Source organism: Xenopus tropicalis, chromosome 1, assembly GCF_000004195.4.
Source record: "Xenopus tropicalis strain Nigerian chromosome 1, UCB_Xtro_10.0, whole genome shotgun sequence".
In the NCBI taxonomy this organism is placed as follows: domain Eukaryota; kingdom Metazoa; phylum Chordata; class Amphibia; order Anura; family Pipidae; genus Xenopus; species Xenopus tropicalis.
In genome coordinates, this window is record NC_030677.2 from 186,146,969 (window position 1) to 186,168,859 (window position 21,891).

A 21,891-nucleotide genomic window follows, 5' to 3' on the forward strand; every position below is an offset into this window, starting at 1 on the left:
GTTTCAGAAAAAATGTAATACTGTGAAGGGGTGTTCATATACTTTTAGCCATATAGTGTATATAATACACAAGAGCCATTAATATCATGTAAAATATATACTTAGAAATGGTGGGGTTAAATATTTTACACCTTAATATAGTGTCACATTATGGGTAAAAGTTAGTAGGGTATGGGTAAAAATTATTAGTGCCAAAAAAACAAAATTGATGGTGGAATACTGGGAGGTGCCTGGCTACAGTTTAACTAAATCTCTAAATAAATTGTAAGCTCTAATGTGCAAGGCCATCTTAACCCCCTGTATTGGTCAGTAGTGGTGTATGTGTATTGTATAGAGCCTCAGAATATGTTGGTTCTTTATTATATACGTTCAGAAAATATCAGTTATTACACTCTATCTGTAATCCTACAGAGCAGATATGGGTTGGTAAAAAAGTGGCCAGTGATCCGCTGACTCTAGAACATTGGTCTACATTACACTGATTGATTTCTACACTGTCTAAGTTGGCGGCCCTGTGCCCCATTCAGTTTATTTTAAACAGTGTTTTAGACATGCTGAAAACAAACAGTTGGCCTTCTGTCCCTCCAGTTGTTACTAAACACTAGCTCTCTGCACCCCCTGGCAGCCTAAAGTTGCATACAAAGCACTTTAACCCCTGAGCTTTAGCTTACTTACAGCCTCTTAAAACCTCTAGTATCCTACAGCCCTTTCATTCGTTACTAACCTTCAACTCTCAGCCCTGCTGGCATCATACTTTACAACTGTTGCCAAACCTTAGCTCCCAAATCCTTCTGACAGCCTTTAGCATGCCAGCTGTTGCACACTTGCAATTGCCATTTGCCCATGGCACAGGGATAGATTACAGTCCTAATCGACCCAGAGCTGTAATTCCCATTTTCCCATGGCACAGGGATGGATTACAGTCCTAATGGGCCCAGAGCTGTAATTCCCATTTGCCCATGGCACAGAAATGTATTACAGACCTAATGGACTCAGAGCTGTAATTCCCATTTGCCCATGGCACAGGGATGGATTACAGACCTAATGGGCCCAGAGCTGTAATTCCCATTTGCCCATGGCACAGGAATGGATTACAGACCTAATGGGCCCAGAGCTGTAATTCCCATTTGCCCATGGCACAGGGAGGGATTACAATCCTAATGGGCCCAGAGCTGTAATTTCCATTTGCCCATGGCACAGGAATGGATTACAATCCTAATGGGCCCAGAGCTGTAATTCCCATTTGCCCATGGCACAGGAATGGATTACAATCCTAATGGGCCCAGAGCTGTAATTTCCATTTGCCCATGGCACAGGGATGAAGTGCAGACCTAGTGGGCCTGGAACTGCAAACTGGTGATGTTCCCAACAACTGATGCAGGTCAGGTTGTTAATGGATGGCACTGGTAGGACAGGCTGACTAGTTTGATCTACTGCTCTTACTGTACCCCCACAGCCTTATCCTGTCGCCTGTTTTCTCACTCTGAGGCATCACAGGCTTGTGGTCAGAGTTAGAGAGTGTGGGCAGCCACACGACTGTTGGGAACAGGATCTGAGTGACCCCAAGAGATGGGGACACCATTTGTAGCCATGGGCAGCTTTAGGGCCCGGTAGCACAGACACCTAGGCAGAGCAGCAGCTAGAGCATAATCTCTTTCACCACTCTGTCAAGTGATAAACAAGTGCAGCTAGTAATTAGTGGCATTATTTAGCGACACAACAAACACTGGATCAGAGACAAAATGTTGTGGTTTTTTAACATTTGTTCTTTACACTTTTGTTCTTAGCCTCTTTACGATACCTCAAGAGTGATGGGAAGTTAAACTCTGTCATCTTCAGTAACATTGAGATAGCTGATGGGAAGCAGCATACACTTCTGCTGCACCTGAGCGGCCTACACCGGGGCTCAAGCTCTGCTGAGCTCTACTTGGACTGTGTTCCGGTGGATGGTGTAAAAGATCTGCCCCGTCCATTATTAGGGGCAAGCTTGAATGCAGGATCTGTGCATCTGAAAACTCTGCAGAAAAGGGGACAGGTAAACATGTTAAGACTACATGAAATATGGTTAAAAATCCATTACATGGAACTTGTGTATCATTTTTGGGTAAGAAGGCATACCTAGCCTTTTGTTGGGGCTTATCATATTTAGCAATCTATTTTTCCCACTCTGGACACAAAAGCTTAGGAGTAGGCACCAATCTCCCTTTTTTATTTCCTCTAGGAACAGCCTTGTAAATAAATGAGTCTGACATTTTTGCTATACACGTGCTAAATATTTGTCAGTTCTGCAAAGAGGTGACTGCTAGCCTGGCTAAAAACTTTGAAGTTACCCCAATAGTTCTAAGTAACAAGAAAAATATATAGGTCATCTCTCTTTTATAAAAAGGCCTTGTTCTGCATTGATTGTATCCAGTCCTCTGGCCTTTTCCCCCTGGTTGGTCTGGTCAGTAAGGCACTGCCTATTATAAAATGAACCTATGAATCAAGGTGTCCTCTGAAATGGGCTAAAGTTTAGAAGTCCTGCTTGAATAAATCTATATGCCTTAAAGGGATTTTGTCACAGAAAACATGTTTTTTACATAATAAATCAGTTAATAGCCTTCCTCCAGCTCCTCCTGCTTTGAAATCCATTTTTCAAAAGAGCAAACAGATTTTTAAATATTTAATTTTAAAATTTGATGTGTGGCTAGACATATTCGTAGTTTCCCAGGCATCGTAAACCATGTGACATATGCTCTGATGTACTGAAGTCACTCTTTACTGCTGCGCTGCAAGTTGTAGGACATCACCCCCCCCCTCCCTTCCCTCCTAGCAGCCGATCAGCAGAACAATGGGCAAGAACTAAGATAACAGCTCCCTGACACCTGCATTGCTAAAAATGGGCCCGCTTATCTGAAAGCGGTTCTATTGTAAAGTGCTGGCTTCTTCTGCTTCTTCTGCACGCCCAGGTTCAGGCACATTAACCTGACATGGCTGCCTTCACACCAATATTACAACTAAAAAAATGTATTGGTTCTAATATAAAATGTATAATTGTAGCATGTATCATTTGTAACATACACAGTGTCCCTTTTAAGGTCTTGTTTGGTGTTTGCCCCCTATGACCCTTTGCAATATTCAGATTTCTATTTAATATAGTGTATGTAGTGTTTATTATTTAAGTAAATTAACACTGCAACAAAACATATGAACATATTTGCATTTTTTCAGCCAGTATTTGTACATTGGCTATAGTGGGTTTATGTATGTATGCTTTCTGTTTTCCCTTCTTATACATTGTTTTGTAGAGGATTTTTGGCCAATAAGGAACTAATTAAAATCAATAGCATGATGTCTGTGTGATGAATGATATCACTTTGGGATATCCCAAATATAACATCTCAAAACACATCATAATAAAAAGGAAATCTTAACTGTCCACTCACACATTTCAACACCAAGTAAAAAATATATATTATATATAGAATATATTTACACCTGTGCATAAGTACATCCAATAATAAGGGAACTGGTTGCATGTTTATATCCCATGTAGGCAGCTATTGAGCTATTAAGCAGTTTGAACAGTTCTTTGTAACAGTATACTTTATTACTACAGGATTCAATGGATGAATTAAAACTGGTAATGGGAGGCACCCTGTCTCAGATATCATCAATACAAGAATGTTTTATGCAGCAAAGTGAGCCTGGGCAGCAGACAGGTATGAAAGATGTTTAAGAAAGAATACTGGCATATTTAAAAAAAAAGAAAAAAAAAAAAAAGCCCCAACACACAGATGAGATGCACTAGCAGTGTCTTGATCTTTTCAGTTCCTTTATTTTAAACCACTACAGGAGATGAGAGGGAAGCATGCTGATATGCTATAGGAAACCTGGTTGGTCAACATACAGCATGAAAGTGATCCAGACGCCTGTGTTCCCCAAGGTTGATTGCATAGCTGACAACTGTATCCGTATAAAGGCTTTTGTTCACTGGGTACAATGTGAAAGGTTCCTATGCTGCTTAGGGAGGATTTCCATGATCCCCAAATAATGAGAAATTTCTTCAAGCAATATGAGGTCCCCAACTGGTCCTAAACCAGTAAAAAGTATGTCCATGGACACCTCCAGAGCCTTCTAATTGTCATTTTGTGGTGGTAGCAAATAACCAATTTATATTTGTTGTCCTTCCCTGAATCCCTGAACCCAGTCTGTTAAGGGAGAATGTTTATGAAAGTGGGCTGTCTTTTTGCCAAAGACCAAAGTCTTAATGCGATTGGAGTTCCATAATCCAGTGTATTCCTCTTTTTTAATACTAAGGGTATGACTGCAACAGAGAAGGAGATCTCATTTGCTTGTATGTTATGTCAGCATTACATAATCTCTTAATGTATTTTCTTAAACTGTATCATAATATTTAGGACAGACCCTACACATATCTGCATTTATTTCATCCTGGTAATAATAATGTGTGGCTACAGCACAACCAGTTCCAGGTTTAACATGTCATCTATATTTAATGCGTTATACAAGCAGTGGATTATTTCATTCCAATAAACTTGGCTACAACATTAAATCAGGTATTTCAATTAAGAATCACAGTTCTATGACAGATACCGCAGGCGATCATATAACTTCTGGCCGTTACTGTTTGGCACACACCCTGCCTTACTAAATCTCTGCAATAATTTTAAACAAGATGTTTCCCGAAAGCGGCAGTTTAACACAGCTTGTACAGCCAAGACTAAACCACGGACAGAGGACATAGCCAGAAGAACTTGCTCACAGATGTTTTTAGTCTTTGAGACCTGTCTAACCAAGCAAAAGCAGAATGATTAATGATATGCAATGCTCCAAGAGAAAACTAGGGTCACAAGGCAATGTAACATTCTACCAATATTAAAGCCTATCAGTTATTTGGCATTGAGTACTATATCGGCTCTAAGGATGACACTAGCAGTGTCCTTCCTGTTGACAACATGGGGAGTGGCACTGGTTTTATGCGACACACTGTGTAGTAATGAATGCCTTGCATGGAAAGATGGAACTAAGACATGCACTAGGGCCCTTCATTGCAGAAAAATAAGTAAACAGCAGGTTGCGGGTAGGACTTGCAGATTTGGGTATAAGTTGGCAGCTCTGCAGGTCTCAATATAAGCAAGTTCAACTGCACCTTCAGGTTTAATGATGGTCAGTGGGCAGAAGGTCAGTTTGTGGGTAAGGCAGTTGCGGGTTTGGTCGCGTAGTTGGTAAAAATGCGCATCTAGGTTAGGTCCAGGTTTCAAAAATTGGACCTGTGCAGTACTCTAACATACACTTTACCTCTTTGCTAAATTACAAAAACTCAGATCATAAACTCATTTTATTCATAGGAAACATGGCCTTTGTGAAGTTTCATAATACCACAGCTCATTGGTTGGATATCTTGTTTAATAACCCATATTGCATTTCTATGTGTAGGCGATGTCAGCAGACAGTTGATTGGCCAGATAACCCAAATGAATCAGCTGCTGGGAGAGCTCAGAGATGTAATGAGGCAGCAGGTAACTCAACTCTGTGTTCATTATATAAAATCATCAATCAATTCACTAATGAAACTCTTTACCCCATTTGTAATAAAAGGCACTACGATTGCCAGGAGCAGTAACCCATACCAACCAATAAGATATTTGCTTTTAAACAGTTGACCAGTAATGCTACCTGCTGATTGGTTGCTATGGGTATGCATTTTAATACATAAGCCCATTTGATCTGTATTAGGTTTAATGTCACCTGTGAACTTGGTCTGAAATGTACTCTGCAGCCACCGACCTACCTGATCTTCCATCTGTTGTTTAGCCTCAAATATTTATTACACAACACTGAAATATTTTACTATCCTATAAAGGGAACATTTATATGGGGAAAAAACAAATAACACAAGTTAAAGCATCTGTGTCCAATCATACCAGTTAAGATTCTGCCAGAGTTATCACTCGTTGGGAGCTGAAGAAACCAAAAAGGGTCATTGGTGCAGAGTATGCGTACTCCCGAGAGCAGCAGGTTCTAGTGGGAGCACTGGTATATAGAGCAAAGGTTTTAACAGCTCCGTCCTTGCTTGAGTTTTTGAGACAATCCATTCTCTCTGCACACTATTAATAATATGTATCATTTCATAGTTGTTTTCTTTTTACTCACTCTCTATTGCCTCCAAATTCAGATTTAAAGAACAGTAAATCCAATGCATACAACTGCTCATTTTGTTCATTGTCTTGTTCCCACATTATGCTTAATCCAACTTTAACATGCTGGTAGCCTAAAGTTCCTTAAAAACAAACCCAGTAGGGAAACCTTAAACCCAAATGAAACTCAATGATTTCATGTAGTAGAACATCATGTGCAACCCTAAATTGTTTATCCCTTGTTTTTCTTAAAGGTAAAGGAGACCATGTTCTTGAGAAACACAATTTCAGAATGCCAGGCCTGTGGTAAGAATGAAATGAACCTTCCTCAAAGCCAAAAAAAAAAAAAAGTTTGTGGCAGGTGTACTCTGTGACTTGGCTTTGTTCTATGTCCTGTTTGAAGTGTAAAGATAAATATGGCTGACATATATATCACACTAAACTTCACAATCCTTTTTTTCCATTTATATTGAAGGCTTAGGTCCTGACTACCCATTGCCAACTGAAGCTCCAAAGCGCCAAACCACCACTGCACCTCCAAAGCCTCGATGTGATGCTACTTCCTGTTTCAGAGGAGTGAGGTGCATTGACACAGGGACCGGTTTCCAGTGTGGGCCATGTCCCGAAGGGTACACCGGCAATGGTGTCATCTGTACTGATGTAGATGAGGTAAATGTTCTGCAGACACCATTCACAAAGGTCCATTAACTTTGAAAGTGTCTTTTCTAGTGATGCTGTGAAGTTGCAAAGTAATTTTTACATATTTACTTTATCAAAAAAGTACTTCTTTCAAAATGAATATTTCACATATACAGTATAGCAGGAATATAAACGTAAGGATTCTTGTTCTATCTCGTTATTATTATGTAGTTGGCTGGTCCAAGGACAATCAAAGTCACTATGGAGAAAATGCTGAAATAGGACCATTGTTAAAGGTTATATTGCAAACAGAAAATAAACTCTTGCACAGGAGGGTAATGTAAGGAAGTAAAGAGTTAAAGTCTCCACTTCAAAATGCCTTTCCAATGGCAACAATAGGAGTCGCTAGTGGCATCACTGGCTTTTCCTCCTGCAGGCAACTTTACGCCACTTTGGAAAGCTGAAGCAAAGTCTAGGCCTTTCCACTGGCGACTCTTATTGTTGCCGCTGGAAAGGCATTTCGGAGCAATTAGTTGCCCGCAATAGAGATCTATTACAGGCGACTACATGGGACATCAGCCTTAATACAAAAGCCAAAGTCTAATTGCTCACTATGGTTACTTGCAATGGTGCAGTTCAGCACTTCTGTTTATAAATCACACACCTGTTTCTTTATTCTGTATGGTCATTGTTGAACTGTCCTGTGTCTTTATTTCTTTTTTTAGTGTCGGTTAAATCCATGTTTCCCTGGTGTTCGTTGCATAAACACATCCCCAGGATTCAAGTGTGAGAACTGTCCTCCTGGGTACACTGGATCCACAATTCAAGGGATTGGCATTAACTTTGCTAAGCAAAATAAGCAGGTAGTTTTTAGCTGTTTTATGACATGTGCATTTGCTTATTTAGCCTGTGTGTCCTTATGTACAGTGCCAGTTGGGGAGGCATATAATGCTGATTTGGGGTAGGCCAGGAAGAGCATTTGCCTAGGGCTTCAAGCATTAAAGGGGGAAACAGAGAACAATGCAAAAGCCACAGAGAAAACACAGAAAAGAAAGATCAGTGCAACTTGTGCCAAGTATTAGAAATTATATTTTTTGCATGTGGTTTAACATCAGCTTACCTGCATGTTTTTAGTCATATATATGCACAAATCCCAATATAATATTTGGTGGGTCCTAAATGTACATAACAGGCTAACATTTCCCATTAGCATTTTAATAGACTACAAACTGATTACAGTATTTTACTAAAACCCCTCCAACATATTAACTGATTCCAGACATCCTAATAAGAATGCTTTTGGCATGTTAAGCAGAAATGTTGCCAAAAACTGTAAGGATAAAACTAGTTTTGTGGAGAGTATCTGTACTGATTTACTCAAGAATTACTTATCGATCTACAAATCTTAGACAAATATAATCATATGTTAAGTCAATATTTGGAAAGCTCTGCTTCCCCTGACATACACACCGTGACTTCATTTTTGTACCAATAAAGGGCTGATTGTTAATTCTGTAATTCTGTCACCTTTCTGGCAGAGCTCAGTACAGGCTACGTGTAGGAAGTTATGTGTGCAGTATAAGCCATCGGGAACTCAAGTTATACTAACCACAGTGCTGCCCACTGAAACAGCTTGCCTAATGCCCAGGGCATGTATTGGGTAAACACACAGTAGCACGTTTGGTCCCAGTGACTTGCAGATTCACAAACAGTGGGAATGGAATGAAAAACATTTGAATAGGAAAATGAATAATGAATGAAATGCTAACGAGCATTAGATGCCTCTTCTTTAACATCATCCATTAAAGTTTGGATGAAATCCCCAGAGCTGAACAAGTACAGTACTGACTTCTAGTAATGACAGTCTATTCTATATACTGCTGCCTATTTCCTCCGGATGTAGTTTCAAGGTTGTATTCACAAGGCTGAGCCAACAAGAGTGTGTGTGTTTTATGTATTTCATTCACTTGGAATTTAATTTGGTCAGACTTTGACATGGAAAATATTACCATAAAGGACAAGAAGCCATAAAATGAATGACTTTTTCCTGTAGGAATTAGCAATTTTCTGATCTGTGGGATTTGGCAGCATTGTTTATTTAAGGAGAACGTCTATGTCTGGTATGTAGTCCACAGCTATGGGCTTATTGATCAGTTTTACAGTTTCTGAATTTGAGTTTGTTTTTTCTAAATTGAATAATCTTGAATATCGAATGCTCGCTTATTTATAAGTGTGGTAAACTCATGAGATTAAAAAAACTCAAATACCTCGAATTGAAAATATGGCTTGACTTTGTCCAGGACAACTCCAATTGACTTCTATAGAAACTCTATACATTCAAGTTTTCAGGTTTTTTTGCACTTAAATACCAAACATTCAAGTTTTTCAACCATAACTCGATTTTAATAGCACAACATAAAACAATCAAACTCAAACATTTAATAAATCTTCCCGGTAATGTCACATGATAAATATGGTGTTTTCTTTTAGGTTTGCACAGATATCAATGAATGTGAGAATGGAAGAAATGGAGGATGTACTGCCAATTCTCTTTGCACCAATACAATGGTAAGATAAAAACAGATTTCAGAAACACATGCACACAGCCCTTAAGGTTCAATTCAGAAATTAAACTTGGTATATGCTACAGAAACACAGGGCTTTTGTTATTAGCGTGCAACTCATATGGTCTCATACCTATATGTCATGAAAATGAAACTACGCATAAAGCTGCTTCACTCTGCAGCCTACAGTCATAAAAAGGATGCTTCTAAAATTCTAGGGGAAAAGGACATTTTTAAAACTGAAGGGCCCAACTAGATGCAAGTTCAGGAGCAAAAAGTTTCCCCAAATTGCAGTCATTAAACAGCCCCATGCTCTCTTCCAGCAGCTATTGTTTGGCACAGGGCACAGAGCACAGTGCTGTTACGTGCAAGAGACTGCTGTATTTAGTGCCTTGCAATACGTAGAAATACATAGTGCTCTCTAGCGCCTTGTATCCCCTGGGGTTCCTCCCTTATGTCTTCTGAATGTGCCAGTACCTTCTGCTTCTGCTGTATTTATTACTGGTAAAATGCAGGGAATGCAGGCTTCCTATAGAGAGATACAACTTTTTGCACAAAAATGAAGGAGCCCAAAGAGTTACACATTAACAAGCAAATAATTTGGGGCAAGTGTACGAAGCACAGGGTATGTTTTCTGTGATTTCTCTTACTGTTAGTACTGACATGTTCTTATTATTTATCCATACCAGAATATCACTTTAATATTGAGTTAAATTACCCACAGATTAGCTTTATTCCAAATCTGGAGACGAAAGCAGCATATGGCAGCCTCTTGTAGGAGCATTTCCCTGAGGTGAATGTTCACAGTTTAAAAGCCGACAGGGCCGACTGCCAACTGCTGTCAGAAAAGCTCCCATAACGTTCTGTTCACTCTGTAATAAAGATTAGGGATCATGAAGGAGTGGTAAACGGGAATATTGCAGTGCATTGGGGTAAAGCCTTGCAGGAATTACTGTTCTGCCTTTTGTTTGTTTGGTCAGAAGAACATTTAGTTTAGCTGTGATGCTGACTGCAATGCAATGCAAAACAAATGCTCTTTTGTTGATGCCAGGGATCTTTCCGCTGTGGAGCCTGCAAACCTGGTTATGTTGGGGATCAAATTAAAGGCTGCAAAACTGAAAAAAGCTGCCGTCGTGGACAGAGCCCATGTCATGCAAGTGCTCAGTGTTCAGAGGAAAAGGATGGAGACATAACCTGCACTGTGAGTGTTAACATTGTGGCAGATTCTGCGGGTATCTCTTGCTAAGTGACAGGGTTAGACTATACAGGGGTTTTATAATAAAAAGTACATAGTATACTACAGGTATATCCATCTATAACAATGAATAAGTAGGTAGCATTTAGTGGTCACCTGTTTAAAAGCAAATACCTCATTGGTTGCTATGGGTTACAGCACCTGGGCAAACGCTGTGCCTTTTTTACATATGGGGGTATGCAATACAGCGTTAAGCAAAAATGTATATATTCTTGTTTATGCCATTAGTAAGAGCCCTCATTATAGAGACATGGAAAGTTCAGAGTTGCTGGGGGGTGATGCAAATGTAATCTAGTCTAATCTAGATTGGCAAAATGGCCCTGACTCAGTTAGATGGATGCAGGCCAAACACTCTGATTACACTGGAAAGGGGAAGGGGGTGAAATCGTGTAAGGAATTAGATAACTATGACAAAGAAAAGTAAATGTTAGTTACTACTAAAACTTTTAACATTACTGCCATCTAGTGTGGAATAATGCAACTGAATCCCCAGTACAATTTATACAGCTTGTACCGGCCTCTCAGATTACCCTATGGGAAATAAATTTGCTGTTCCCCAAATGCATATCCTTGGCAGCCATAGTTCAGCGATATCTTTGTTCTGTACAGACATACAGTATTATTACTAAATATATTTGACACTTGTCTGAAGAAGAGGATGATAACAGCCTTAGAAGCAGGCTCATCCTGTCTATTCTCATAAATCTGCCACATCTGTTTGTTGTTGTAGTGTTCAGTCGGTTGGGCCGGCAATGGCTATCTCTGTGGCAAAGATACTGATATTGATGGATACCCGGATGAAGCACTGCCATGCCCGGATAAGAACTGCAAAAAGGTTAGTACCCTTTAATCTACCTGGAGCCGTGGGAACATTATTTTACTGTATCTCTATCCCATTCTCTTTAACTGCACACCTCAATGTGATCCTTCTGTGCACACAGCGGGACTAGAATCTGCCAGCTAAGGTGTTTTGTAAGAGACCCCACTTTTGGATGTGTTATATTAAAATTCTTCCCTCGGAGGGCAGAAATCAACTACTGACATTAGGAATTGTGAGCACAGTTGGTTATAGCTTTCTGCGCATAGTAATCAATTAGATATCCTTAAATAAAGATGTCATTGTAAGCCTTTTACGGGATGCAGCAGAAGAGAGGAAGGGCAGCTTGATTTATTTTGATTTATATACTATTAAATGAGCCACAATCAGACTATAAAATGGAAATATACCTTCTATGGTAAAATCACAGTAAATCTGATGACTTGCATGCAAATGAGATTGTTTGTGATACTGTGATTACTATCAGACACTTTATGCATGTAAATCACTGTGCCACTGGTTAGATCAGGCCAGACTTGCTGTGTGCAAAAGGAATATTTAGAAGGGCAGTCCTAAATCACAGCCTAACAGGTAAATAAACAGTCCCCACTACAAGGTGGATAAGTCCTTATGGTCCTTTTGTCTGTGTTTTATTATCTGACACAGACCCAGTTGGTCAGGTCAAGCCGCCTTAACAACTGCACCGCCATTACTAAACTCAGTGCCCACCCTGCACGCATTTTTAAGCCTTTCTCTGTCTGTAGCAATGGCTACCCTCATCACCTGCCCAATTACTTCGTTCTAAGGGGTTTCAGCAGAACAGGGTATGTAATCCTTGTGGTCCATTTTCCTTTGGTCAACGGCAATGCCCAAAAACACTCACTCAGTTGAAAGCCCCATTTCAGAACCTACCCAGTCAGTCCAATGAATTTACCCTTATGATCAACATCTTAGTGATGTTAGCCTAAGTCTGACAGCACCTTGTATGTGTCATTTTGTGTCACTTCACCCATATTCAGGACAACTGTGTATATGTTCCCAACTCGGGTCAAGAAGACACTGATAGAGATAGCATTGGAGATGCCTGTGATGAAGATGCAGATGGAGACGGCATCCTAAATGAGCAGGCAAGTACAAAATATTTTTGGTTCTAATACAATATTAAGATTCAGCGCCCTGGCCCCAAACATAAATATTATTCATAACACCGACAGAATGCTTGGATCACCATCTGAATGCCACCAAGACTTGTTGGGCCCTGTGCAAAAAGGGAATACTGCACCCCAGCAGAATTACAGAATAATACCAAATATTGCTGTTCCTGGGCCCCAGAAATGATAGGTCCCACTGCATCTCTGCACCCTGTACCCTGGCGAAGGCAATGAGCATAAATCTGAAAACACAGATAGTTCTAGTGACACACTTCTGTTTGCGTAGGATAACTGTGTGCTGGTTGCCAACATCGATCAGAAAAACAGTGATCAAGATATATTTGGGGACGCCTGCGACAACTGCCGCTTAACCCTCAACAATGATCAAAGGGACACCGACAATGATGGGAAAGGGGATGCTTGTGATGATGACATGGATGGAGATGGTAAGGCTTTATATGTATGAGTGCACACTGCTGTACATGGCCTTAGCCTTGTTTAGTGAAACATTATCACTGCCACTTTGTTTCTTATAGGCATCAAGAACATCTTGGATAACTGCCAGAGAGTTCCCAATGTGGACCAGAAGGACAAAGATGGAGATGGTGTTGGTGATGCTTGTGACAGTTGCCCGGACATCATAAATCCAAACCAGGTTAGTAGTAATGAGACAATGAGGTGCTCATTGTGATTGGAAATCTCAGATGTCCCATAGCTATTGTAACATCTTCACCTCTTTTTTTGATTTATAAAAGGTTCACAATTGTTTTCCCCCTTGTTGAACATTGTGCAGTGGTGATTATTACCTCCCCCTTCCCCCGTATTACAGTCAGTCAGACATAGACAACACTGGGGGGACTTGGTTTGTTCACATGAGCAGAAACAATTCTGTTTTTTTTGTCCTTCTGTAGTCGGACATTGACAATGACCTGGTTGGAGATTCCTGTGACACTAACCAAGACAGGTAAATCATCTCACCATTGGCATTTCTTTTTTCTCTCCTTTGTTATAAGAACATAAGTAGTCACAATAATGGGAATACAGACAAATAAAGTCACAATAATGGGAATCTTTATGCACAACATTGTTGGAATAGAATAGTATAGAATAGAATATATAACAAAGTACAGGTGCAATCTGCCATTCTTTTTCACTTTGCACACTTCCTTCCTCTGTCACAGAGAATTGTGCCACCCGATGAGTACAGCACTGTCTGCTTCTGGCAGGGGGAGGGGCAGGAAACTGGAGGCACATAAGTGACCCCCTTACCCCCCTCTAGTTTGTGTCATTCCAATGAGCATGTTAGTAAGAAGTAGCGACAGAGTGTTCTGTGCATGGGCAGTAGAGGGCATACTTTTGCACCACTTAATGCCCTTACATTTTTGCCCAGTGGCATAGTAAATGTCCCCTCCCCCACTGACATATAAATAGTCCCATAAAACATGGCAGGACTTATCCATAAAACATGCTATATACATCTATTTTAATAACTGTTGTTTCCCAAAAACAATGTACTATAGTAATCAAGGCAAAAAGATGAATGGTCAATTTCTTTATTTGAACAGTTTCCCAATGATAAATATGGCGCAATTACTACTCAGTGTGAAAGATGGCATACTGAGTATATAAGCCATAGGGACATAAGGTTAAAGGGAAAAATAGAATCCCTCTTTCAGATTGTTTTTGAGATAATGTAGTGTAGTTAGTAGAGTACTTACTTAAGGGGCTCTGCTGGGAATATATCCTGGCATTCCATCCCAATGTAGGCTGGTACTGTGTTTCCTTCAACCTACATGGTGATACCTGTAATAATCAGTTTTTTGTTTTATTACACCATTAAGCGATGGTGATGGCCACCAAGACAGCACAGACAACTGCCCCACCGTCATTAACAGCTCTCAGCTAGACACAGACAAGGACGGCCTGGGCGATGAATGCGATGATGATGATGATAATGATGGAATCCCGGACACTGTTCCTCCCGGACCTGATAACTGCAGACTGGTTCCCAACCCAGGGCAGGAGGATGACAATAGTAATTACATTTTTTGACTCTTAATCTTTGGGGAGGGTCTGAGCACCGTACAGGTTGTTGCCCATACATGTATATTCTGCATATATACAGAAGTGCAGCCAATGTGAAATGATGTGCACTAATGCAGAGTCATTGAGGGAGGCACATCAGCCAAGATGAATGCATCTCACTGTTTTAGCACCATGTTCACACTCAAGGAACTTGTGATTGACTCATTAGTTATGATATTGTAGCAGGAGAATGGAGGAAAACTGCTAATATCTTAAAAACTTGAAACATAATGTAAACTGCAAAAGTACTTTGAGCAATTTTCCATTCATTTGTTTTGAGGCTTTATATTTCCCTTAAAAGAAAATTGCTAAATACCAACTGAAACTGAACTTTGTTCAATGTATGTATGAGCCCAGCCACTGAAATGAGAGCATCCATCTGCACAAACCAATCAAATGACACTAAGGGTGCAGCACTAAAACCTGACAAAGCGACTGTGACTCACGCGTGCCTTTGTGTTTGTGCCCAGATGATGGAGTCGGAGATGTCTGTGAGGCCGACTTTGACCAGGACACTGTCATCGACCGAATTGATGTTTGCCCTGAAAATGCAGAGATCACCCTGACAGATTTCAGAGCTTATCAAACTGTGGTTTTGGATCCAGAAGGTGATGCCCAAATTGATCCAAACTGGATTGTTTTGAACCAGGTAATTAGTTTAGGTTTTTATTTTATAAAACAAGTATTTCTCCTATAAATCACCACTTTATTTCCAGCGGAGGAGCCTGATTCCTGCAAATCCATTCTGCCTCATCAAATCACAGAATGCGTTTAGTAGAACCCATTCCTCCTATGGACACATTGACCTGCACTTGCATGTGACCTTTGTGGGGAACCTTTGTGCAATACTTTTTTTTACTGGGGTTAAAAAAATGCCTAATAGTGATCACAGGTCAGATTCTAACCTTAAACATATTAATTAGTTTCACTTTCAGATCAGAAAAGTAATTTTAGCCTATTAAATCCCTGTGTATAGATCAGTTCTTCATCTAGAGCTTTTGTAAGGCATTGTACTAAATGGGTGGTTCACCTTCAGTTTAACTTTTAGCTATAGAATGGTCTATTCTTAGCAACTTTCCATTTAGTCATTTTTTATTGTTTTTATATTAATTACTTTCCTCTTCTGTCCCTTTCCAGCTTCCAAATGGGGGTCACTGACCCAGCAGCCAAAAACTATTGCTCTGTCAGGCTACAGTTTTATTGTTATTATTTTCTAGTACAGGTATAGGATCTGTTATCCAGAATGCTCGGGACCAAGGGTCTTTCCGTAATTTAGTTTACTAAAAAATCAATAAAACATTAATTAAACCCAATAGAATTGTTTTGCATCCAATAAGGATGAATTATACCTTAGTTGGGATCAATTACAAGGTACTGTTTTATTACAACAGAGAAAAAAGGAAATCAGTTTTACAATTCTGACTTATTTGATTAAAATGGAGTCTATGGGAGACAGGCTTTCTGTAATTTGAAGCTTTCTGGATAATGGGCTTCTGGATAAAGGATCCCATACCTGTACTTATTTAGGGATTTTTAGGGACCATTTAGTCCCTCTCCTGTTTATATTTCTGTTCTTCATTCCAACCACTGCCCGGTTGCTAGGTTAAATTGGACCCTAGCCACCAGATAGCTGCTGAAATTCCAAACTGAAGAGCTGCTGCACAAAAAGCTAAATAATTTGAAAACCACAAATAATGAAAAATGAATACCAGTTAAATTTGCCTCAGAATAGCATTCTTTACATCATACTTAAAGGTGGATCTAAAAAGTGGAGAAAAAGACTGCAGCACTTATTTGTGGTCATTACAGCAACTCAGGTGCTGGGATATTTGTGCGAATCTGTATTGGATGACTGGCTCTTATGATATTTAAAACTTAACTTTTATTCATGTTCTTATGCTCTTTCTTTTATTTAGCACTTATCTCCAGTTATTGAAATTATTCATTCCGGTCTATTTATTTCATGCAGTTATCTTTAGATTGTACTGAGGGGCCAAAACCTGAGATTTGTTTCATTTTCTCCCCTGTTGGACTGAATGGCACACCAACAAAAAGTAAAAATAAAAGATGTCTTTATTCAAAGCTACATTCAAATTAATATCTCCAAAGGCACCCTATGCATTTTGTGTCCCGTGGGCACTTAGTCATGTGCCCAACATGAAATGCAAGCAGGGAGCACATTGGCCCATACTTGTACTCCAGGCACATTTTACGTGCCACACACATTCTTTGATCTGCAAATTTTTACACTGTTTCACAACAAAGCCTATTTTTTCCATTTTAGGGAATGGAGATTGTACAGACTATGAATAGTGACCCAGGACTGGCAGTTGGTATGTAGGCATTGCATTTGCATTGATAATAAAGTAGAGTCTGGGATTGGTGGAACTTGGTGTCCATTTACCTCTCACACATTGGCTTATTTCAGGTTACACAGCATTTAATGGAGTTGATTTCGAGGGCACATTCCACGTGAACACCGTGACGGATGATGATTATGCGGGTTTCATCTTTGGCTATCAGGACAGTTCAAGCTTTTACGTGGTTATGTGGAAGCAGACTGAGCAGACGTACTGGCAGGCAACCCCCTTTAGAGCAGTTGCAGAGCCTGGCATCCAGCTGAAGGTATGATATTAATACCTGTGGGAACCAATGGGCAACAAGTACAGGTGGAGCCTAAGGCAGTGCAGATAACAGTACAATGTGACCAGTAATGCCTCCTTTCCTTTGTATTGTTCTTGCCTTTGGCCATCTTTTCTTTTCTGCACTGCCATGTTTTCAGGGAGGCTTAGCCCAAACTAATCCTTTCAGGTAACTGTTATTGAAGGCAATGGAGAGCCATTTCAGGCCTTTGGAGCCATGCTTGGGCTACTAAAAAATGCTGTGACCAAAACCCCAAAATTACCCCATATGCAAGGTCATGATTTGAATTTGTATTTTGAAATTATTTTATTATTTGGACCTTTAAAAAACACCAAAAACACCAAGATTTTGCTCTACGTGATGTCATTTGTGTTTTGCATTAATATAATAGTGAAGGTGCAGCCTATGCTTCATACTTATAGCTGAGGCCAAGACATGCCAGTATTCATCTACATACAGTGCAGTATTATGGGGCAACAGTACTCTAGTTTGCGGCATCTGCTTGTTACCTATTCATTGCCCCATAAACCATACAGAAGCCAAAACAGGAGGCAGTTATTTGTTTAACATGGCAAACATTCCCTTGCATAGAACAATAGCAGGCTGTTTGCCTACACACCAGTGCTCAGTCACAAAGCTGGGTAGGTGGTTATGTTTAGGTCAAGTAGCCATTCAAGGTCCCTGGAAGGCAGCCAAGACTAGCCTCTATCTTGGAATAGTCATTTGGCATAGCACGTTATTCCTGCTAATAGTATAGAAGGGGGGGGGCACTGAGACATAATTGCACTTTCTTGGGGTTCTGAAATGTCCTGGAAATAGCTCAGTGCCAGTGTTCCACAGACATAAATACAGAAGCTAATCATGAATTGTACCTGCTCCACCAGGCTGTCAAATCTAAATCAGGACCTGGGGAACATCTAAGGAACGCACTGTGGCACACCGGAGACACCAATGACCAAGTGAGGCTGCTTTGGAAAGACCCAAGGAACGTTGGCTGGAAAGACAAAGTGTCCTACCGCTGGTTCCTACAGCACAGGCCCCAAGTAGGATACATCAGGTAGAGTCTAACAGCATATCATTCACTTATTTACAGCTAAAAGTGGTGATAACTATTATTATGTATTCATTTTACATTTTGACTCTAAAATCAGTTTTTTTTATCTATGACTATTGCATAATGTGCCATGAACTAGCATATCTAACTAATAGAGCTGTATAAAAAATGTTATGTATTAAAAACCTTTGCTGCGTGTTTGTATTTAAAAAAAGAGGGCTGCATCCCCTGCCTGTGTTTAAATTAAATTCCCCTGGGCAAAAGGTCTCCCTCTTGGGTGCATTCGTGCCATTGTGTACAAGCTCAGGACCCCCATACCTGCTCTATAAATGCAAAATTGGCTTCTACACTTCTAGTGTCTGGCTAGTAGCCTATCTGGCTGTGGCACCCAGTGCACTTGCCACCAGGGCAACAGACATTGGATGTGAAGCAGCCAGACAAGGCGGCCACTGAACCTGCTGTGCAGTCCATATGTACTGTATCAATAACTTACCCCTGACACTTTCCCTTTAGAATTTCCAGGAACAGCAAGATACATTTCCTTCTAAACCGTGTCCTTAAACCTCATATTGACTGCAAATGATGTTATAAGTACAAAGCAGTCCCAATTCCTATAATGCAACATTATATATATATATATATATATATATATATACACAATATCAGCCACATGTGAAATTGCTTGTTTGTGCCTATCCACTTTCAGAGCTAGATTTTATGAAGGCAGCGAGCTTGTGGCTGACTCTGGCGTCACTGTGGACACTACCATGCGTGGAGGAAGACTTGGAGTATTCTGCTTTTCACAAGAAAACATCATTTGGTCTAATCTGAAATACCGGTGTAACGGTAAGGAATGTTGTACTGCCCGTGAGTAATCAAACAGCTAATAACATACCCAGTCTAGCTGGGCACAAAAACACATTCCTATAGGGTGGAACAGATGATTTCGCTCACAGCTGCCCAATAAACAGAGACTGTCTATGGCATCTTACAGCAGCCCCTATGTCATTTGCCAGAATTCACAGATTGGCAGTCTGGGCCTGGCTGGCAGGGTGAAAAATTTCTGTATTTTACAAAAGACAGCCCCTTCCTTAGCCTTGGGGGAAATGCAGGTCCCTGTGCTCAGGGTCGGATTGGGGGGTGAAGGGCCCACCAGGGCTCCCGCCCCAGGGGCCCTGCAGGTGCCCACACCCCCCCCCCCGTAGGGGCCCCCCTAACCCCCTTGCAGGGCCCCCCACCCGATGTCCTCCCCTGAGCACGTAAATTTAACACGTCAGGGGAAGAGCGGTCGGGCAGGGGGAGCGCAGGTAAGGGACGGGTTTGGGCTGCCGGGGCCCACCAGGCCCAGTCCAACCCTGCCTGTGCTATATGGGTGGGAGAACAGGGTACAATGTGAAAAAATATGGCAACTTGTGTCTGTCTTTTGCATCCTGCCTCACCATGAGTAAATGACCCCTTAGGCTCAATTTTTAATACAACATAATTGCGCCTTTAGTATCATGAATATGGGATATTTCAACCAAGCCTGTTACATTTGTACATAATTATAATCAGTACTTATTGGTTAAGTCATTCCATAAACACAGCTTTGTCACATGCAGTTCATAAGGGTCCCCTGGCCGTGGCGCAGCTCAGAGGGTGCTGTTCAAACTGATAGAATTGTTATGTGTATTCGACTCTGATTGGCTGTGTTACCACTTCTGTATCCCCAGACACAATCCCAGAGGATTTCCAAGCATTTCAAGCACAACAGTTCTCCAGTTAAACAGAAGCCACAGAATTTCCGGTGATTTTTTTTTTGTTTTTATGCAGTAATATGGAAAAACTGTTATTTTTATGCAGTCCTGTTTTCTACCAGCTGTACAATAATATATGTAAAATAAAATGGATACAAAGGAAATAACCTATCCTATACGTGTGTGTATTTATACATTGGTTATACATGGACAGATTTTTTTCTTGGGGTGGGGGGGGGTGTTTTGGGTCCGTTTGTGCAGCTGCCAGCCTCATAGTTTTATCTACTATATAGTTGATAGATATATGGTTATATGCTATATGGTTGTTATACTGTATAATATGGTTAATGTGCCAGGCAGCCGTTTAGATGTCATTAATCTTAAGTATAATGATAAGCAATACAAAATTGATTGCAATGGGTCCATTTAGAACATTTTAGAAATGCCTGAACTTTCCCTTAAATAACGTAATGTGTCCGGCAGGACCCCTTTCATAGGAAAATAGTTTCCTCCACTGAAGATGTAGTCTAACAGAGCCTGCACTCTAGCTGGGGAAACAATACTATTTTTGGAATAAAATGCCCATTTTCAGTTATGCTATATGTCTCCTTTCATGTCTATATTTCCCTGGAACAAGTAATTAATTTCTGATCATCTGACAACAATTTATCTCTGGAGCCATCAGTTAAATGAGTGGATCCAATTGCTGCCCCTTTGATTCTGATTACTTGCTGACAGGAGGCACTAGTAGAAAACGGACGCAAAACCATGGAACTGTAGGACAGTCTGTTGTTGCTGTGGGGACGTATGGTGAAGTATAAGCTCGGGGGAGCCCCCAACAGTTGCAGTATCATGCCATCCGAATGCTGGGCAGCCCAGGGGCTGTCACTTGTATTGGGCCACATTTCTAATACAATCTCCCAGCCATTATTAGCCTTGAACCCCTGCTGGTTTTGGACTATGACTCCCAGCATGTTTCAACTTTGATTATATGTCAAGTAATGCTGGGAGTTGTAGTACTGCAACATCTGAGGACCCAAGGTTAGGGAAAATGTTAACCTTTAATATAAATAAATGTTAAATTTAAGGTTAGGGAAAAATGTCCTGCTAATATACTGATTATGTGCCAACAGCACCACCTACTGGTCATTTTTTCAACTCTGCGTGACAGAAAAGTTGAGAAAAGTTAGGTGAGGTTTCTGAAATCTTTCAGCAGGTGGCACAGTTGATACAAAATGAATTATACATACATTTTTGGCAATAAATCTATAGAATCTGTTGGGATAATAAATCTATAGAATCTGTTGGGATTGACCCCTCCCCTCTCCCCCCGACACAGTGCCCCCATCAACTAGATGTGTTCTCAGTGTGTAGTTTGAGCCACATGTGCAGCAATAAAAATAAAATAAAAAAAACAGGTCCTGGTGCCAAACTGGCTGTTCTGTTATTCATAACTAGAAAGTATTACATCCAATGTGGGCTCATTAAAGGAGTTTACCTGTAGATATTGTAATACAATTTGCAATTGGTCTTAATTTTTTCATTATTTTTTGTTTGTAATATCAGCAGCTATCTGGTTGCTAGGGCCCAATTTACCTAGCAACCAGGCAATTGCTTGAATAAAAAAAGAAGATGAACTAGAAGATGAACAGTAGAAGTGCCTGAATAAAAACATAATTAATAAAATAGTAGCCTCATAGAGCAAGTTTTTTGGTGATGGGTCACAGACATCCATTAAGAGCTGGAAGAAGAGGAAATAATTAAAAAAAATGAATAGAATGAAGACCACTTAAGAAGTTGCTAAGAA

The 21,891-nt window shown here is 40.3% G+C and overlaps 1 protein-coding gene across 2 annotated transcripts in view; it reads left to right on the forward strand.

The window, feature by feature from the left end:
* Positions 1-20,256, forward strand: part of thbs4 (thrombospondin 4) — a 31,524-nt gene extending 11,268 nt beyond the window's left edge. Inside the window, exons 4-23 of one of the 2 annotated variants that reach the window (XM_012965779.3) lie at positions 1,788-2,035; positions 3,599-3,701; positions 5,440-5,522; positions 6,395-6,446; positions 6,616-6,809; positions 7,505-7,642; positions 9,270-9,347; positions 10,395-10,544; positions 11,329-11,433; positions 12,435-12,542; positions 12,853-13,012; positions 13,103-13,221; positions 13,478-13,530; positions 14,408-14,601; positions 15,122-15,300; positions 16,936-16,984; positions 17,080-17,276; positions 18,179-18,351; positions 19,055-19,194; positions 20,061-20,256. In XM_012965779.3, coding sequence (XP_012821233.1) covers positions 1,788-2,035; positions 3,599-3,701; positions 5,440-5,522; positions 6,395-6,446; positions 6,616-6,809; positions 7,505-7,642; positions 9,270-9,347; positions 10,395-10,544; positions 11,329-11,433; positions 12,435-12,542; positions 12,853-13,012; positions 13,103-13,221; positions 13,478-13,530; positions 14,408-14,601; positions 15,122-15,300; positions 16,936-16,984; positions 17,080-17,276; positions 18,179-18,351; positions 19,055-19,194; positions 20,061-20,113 — 2,576 coding nt within the window. In that variant the 3' untranslated portion in view covers positions 20,114-20,256. 2 annotated transcript variants of the gene reach the window in all.
* Positions 20,257-21,891: the final 1,635 nt, after the last annotated feature.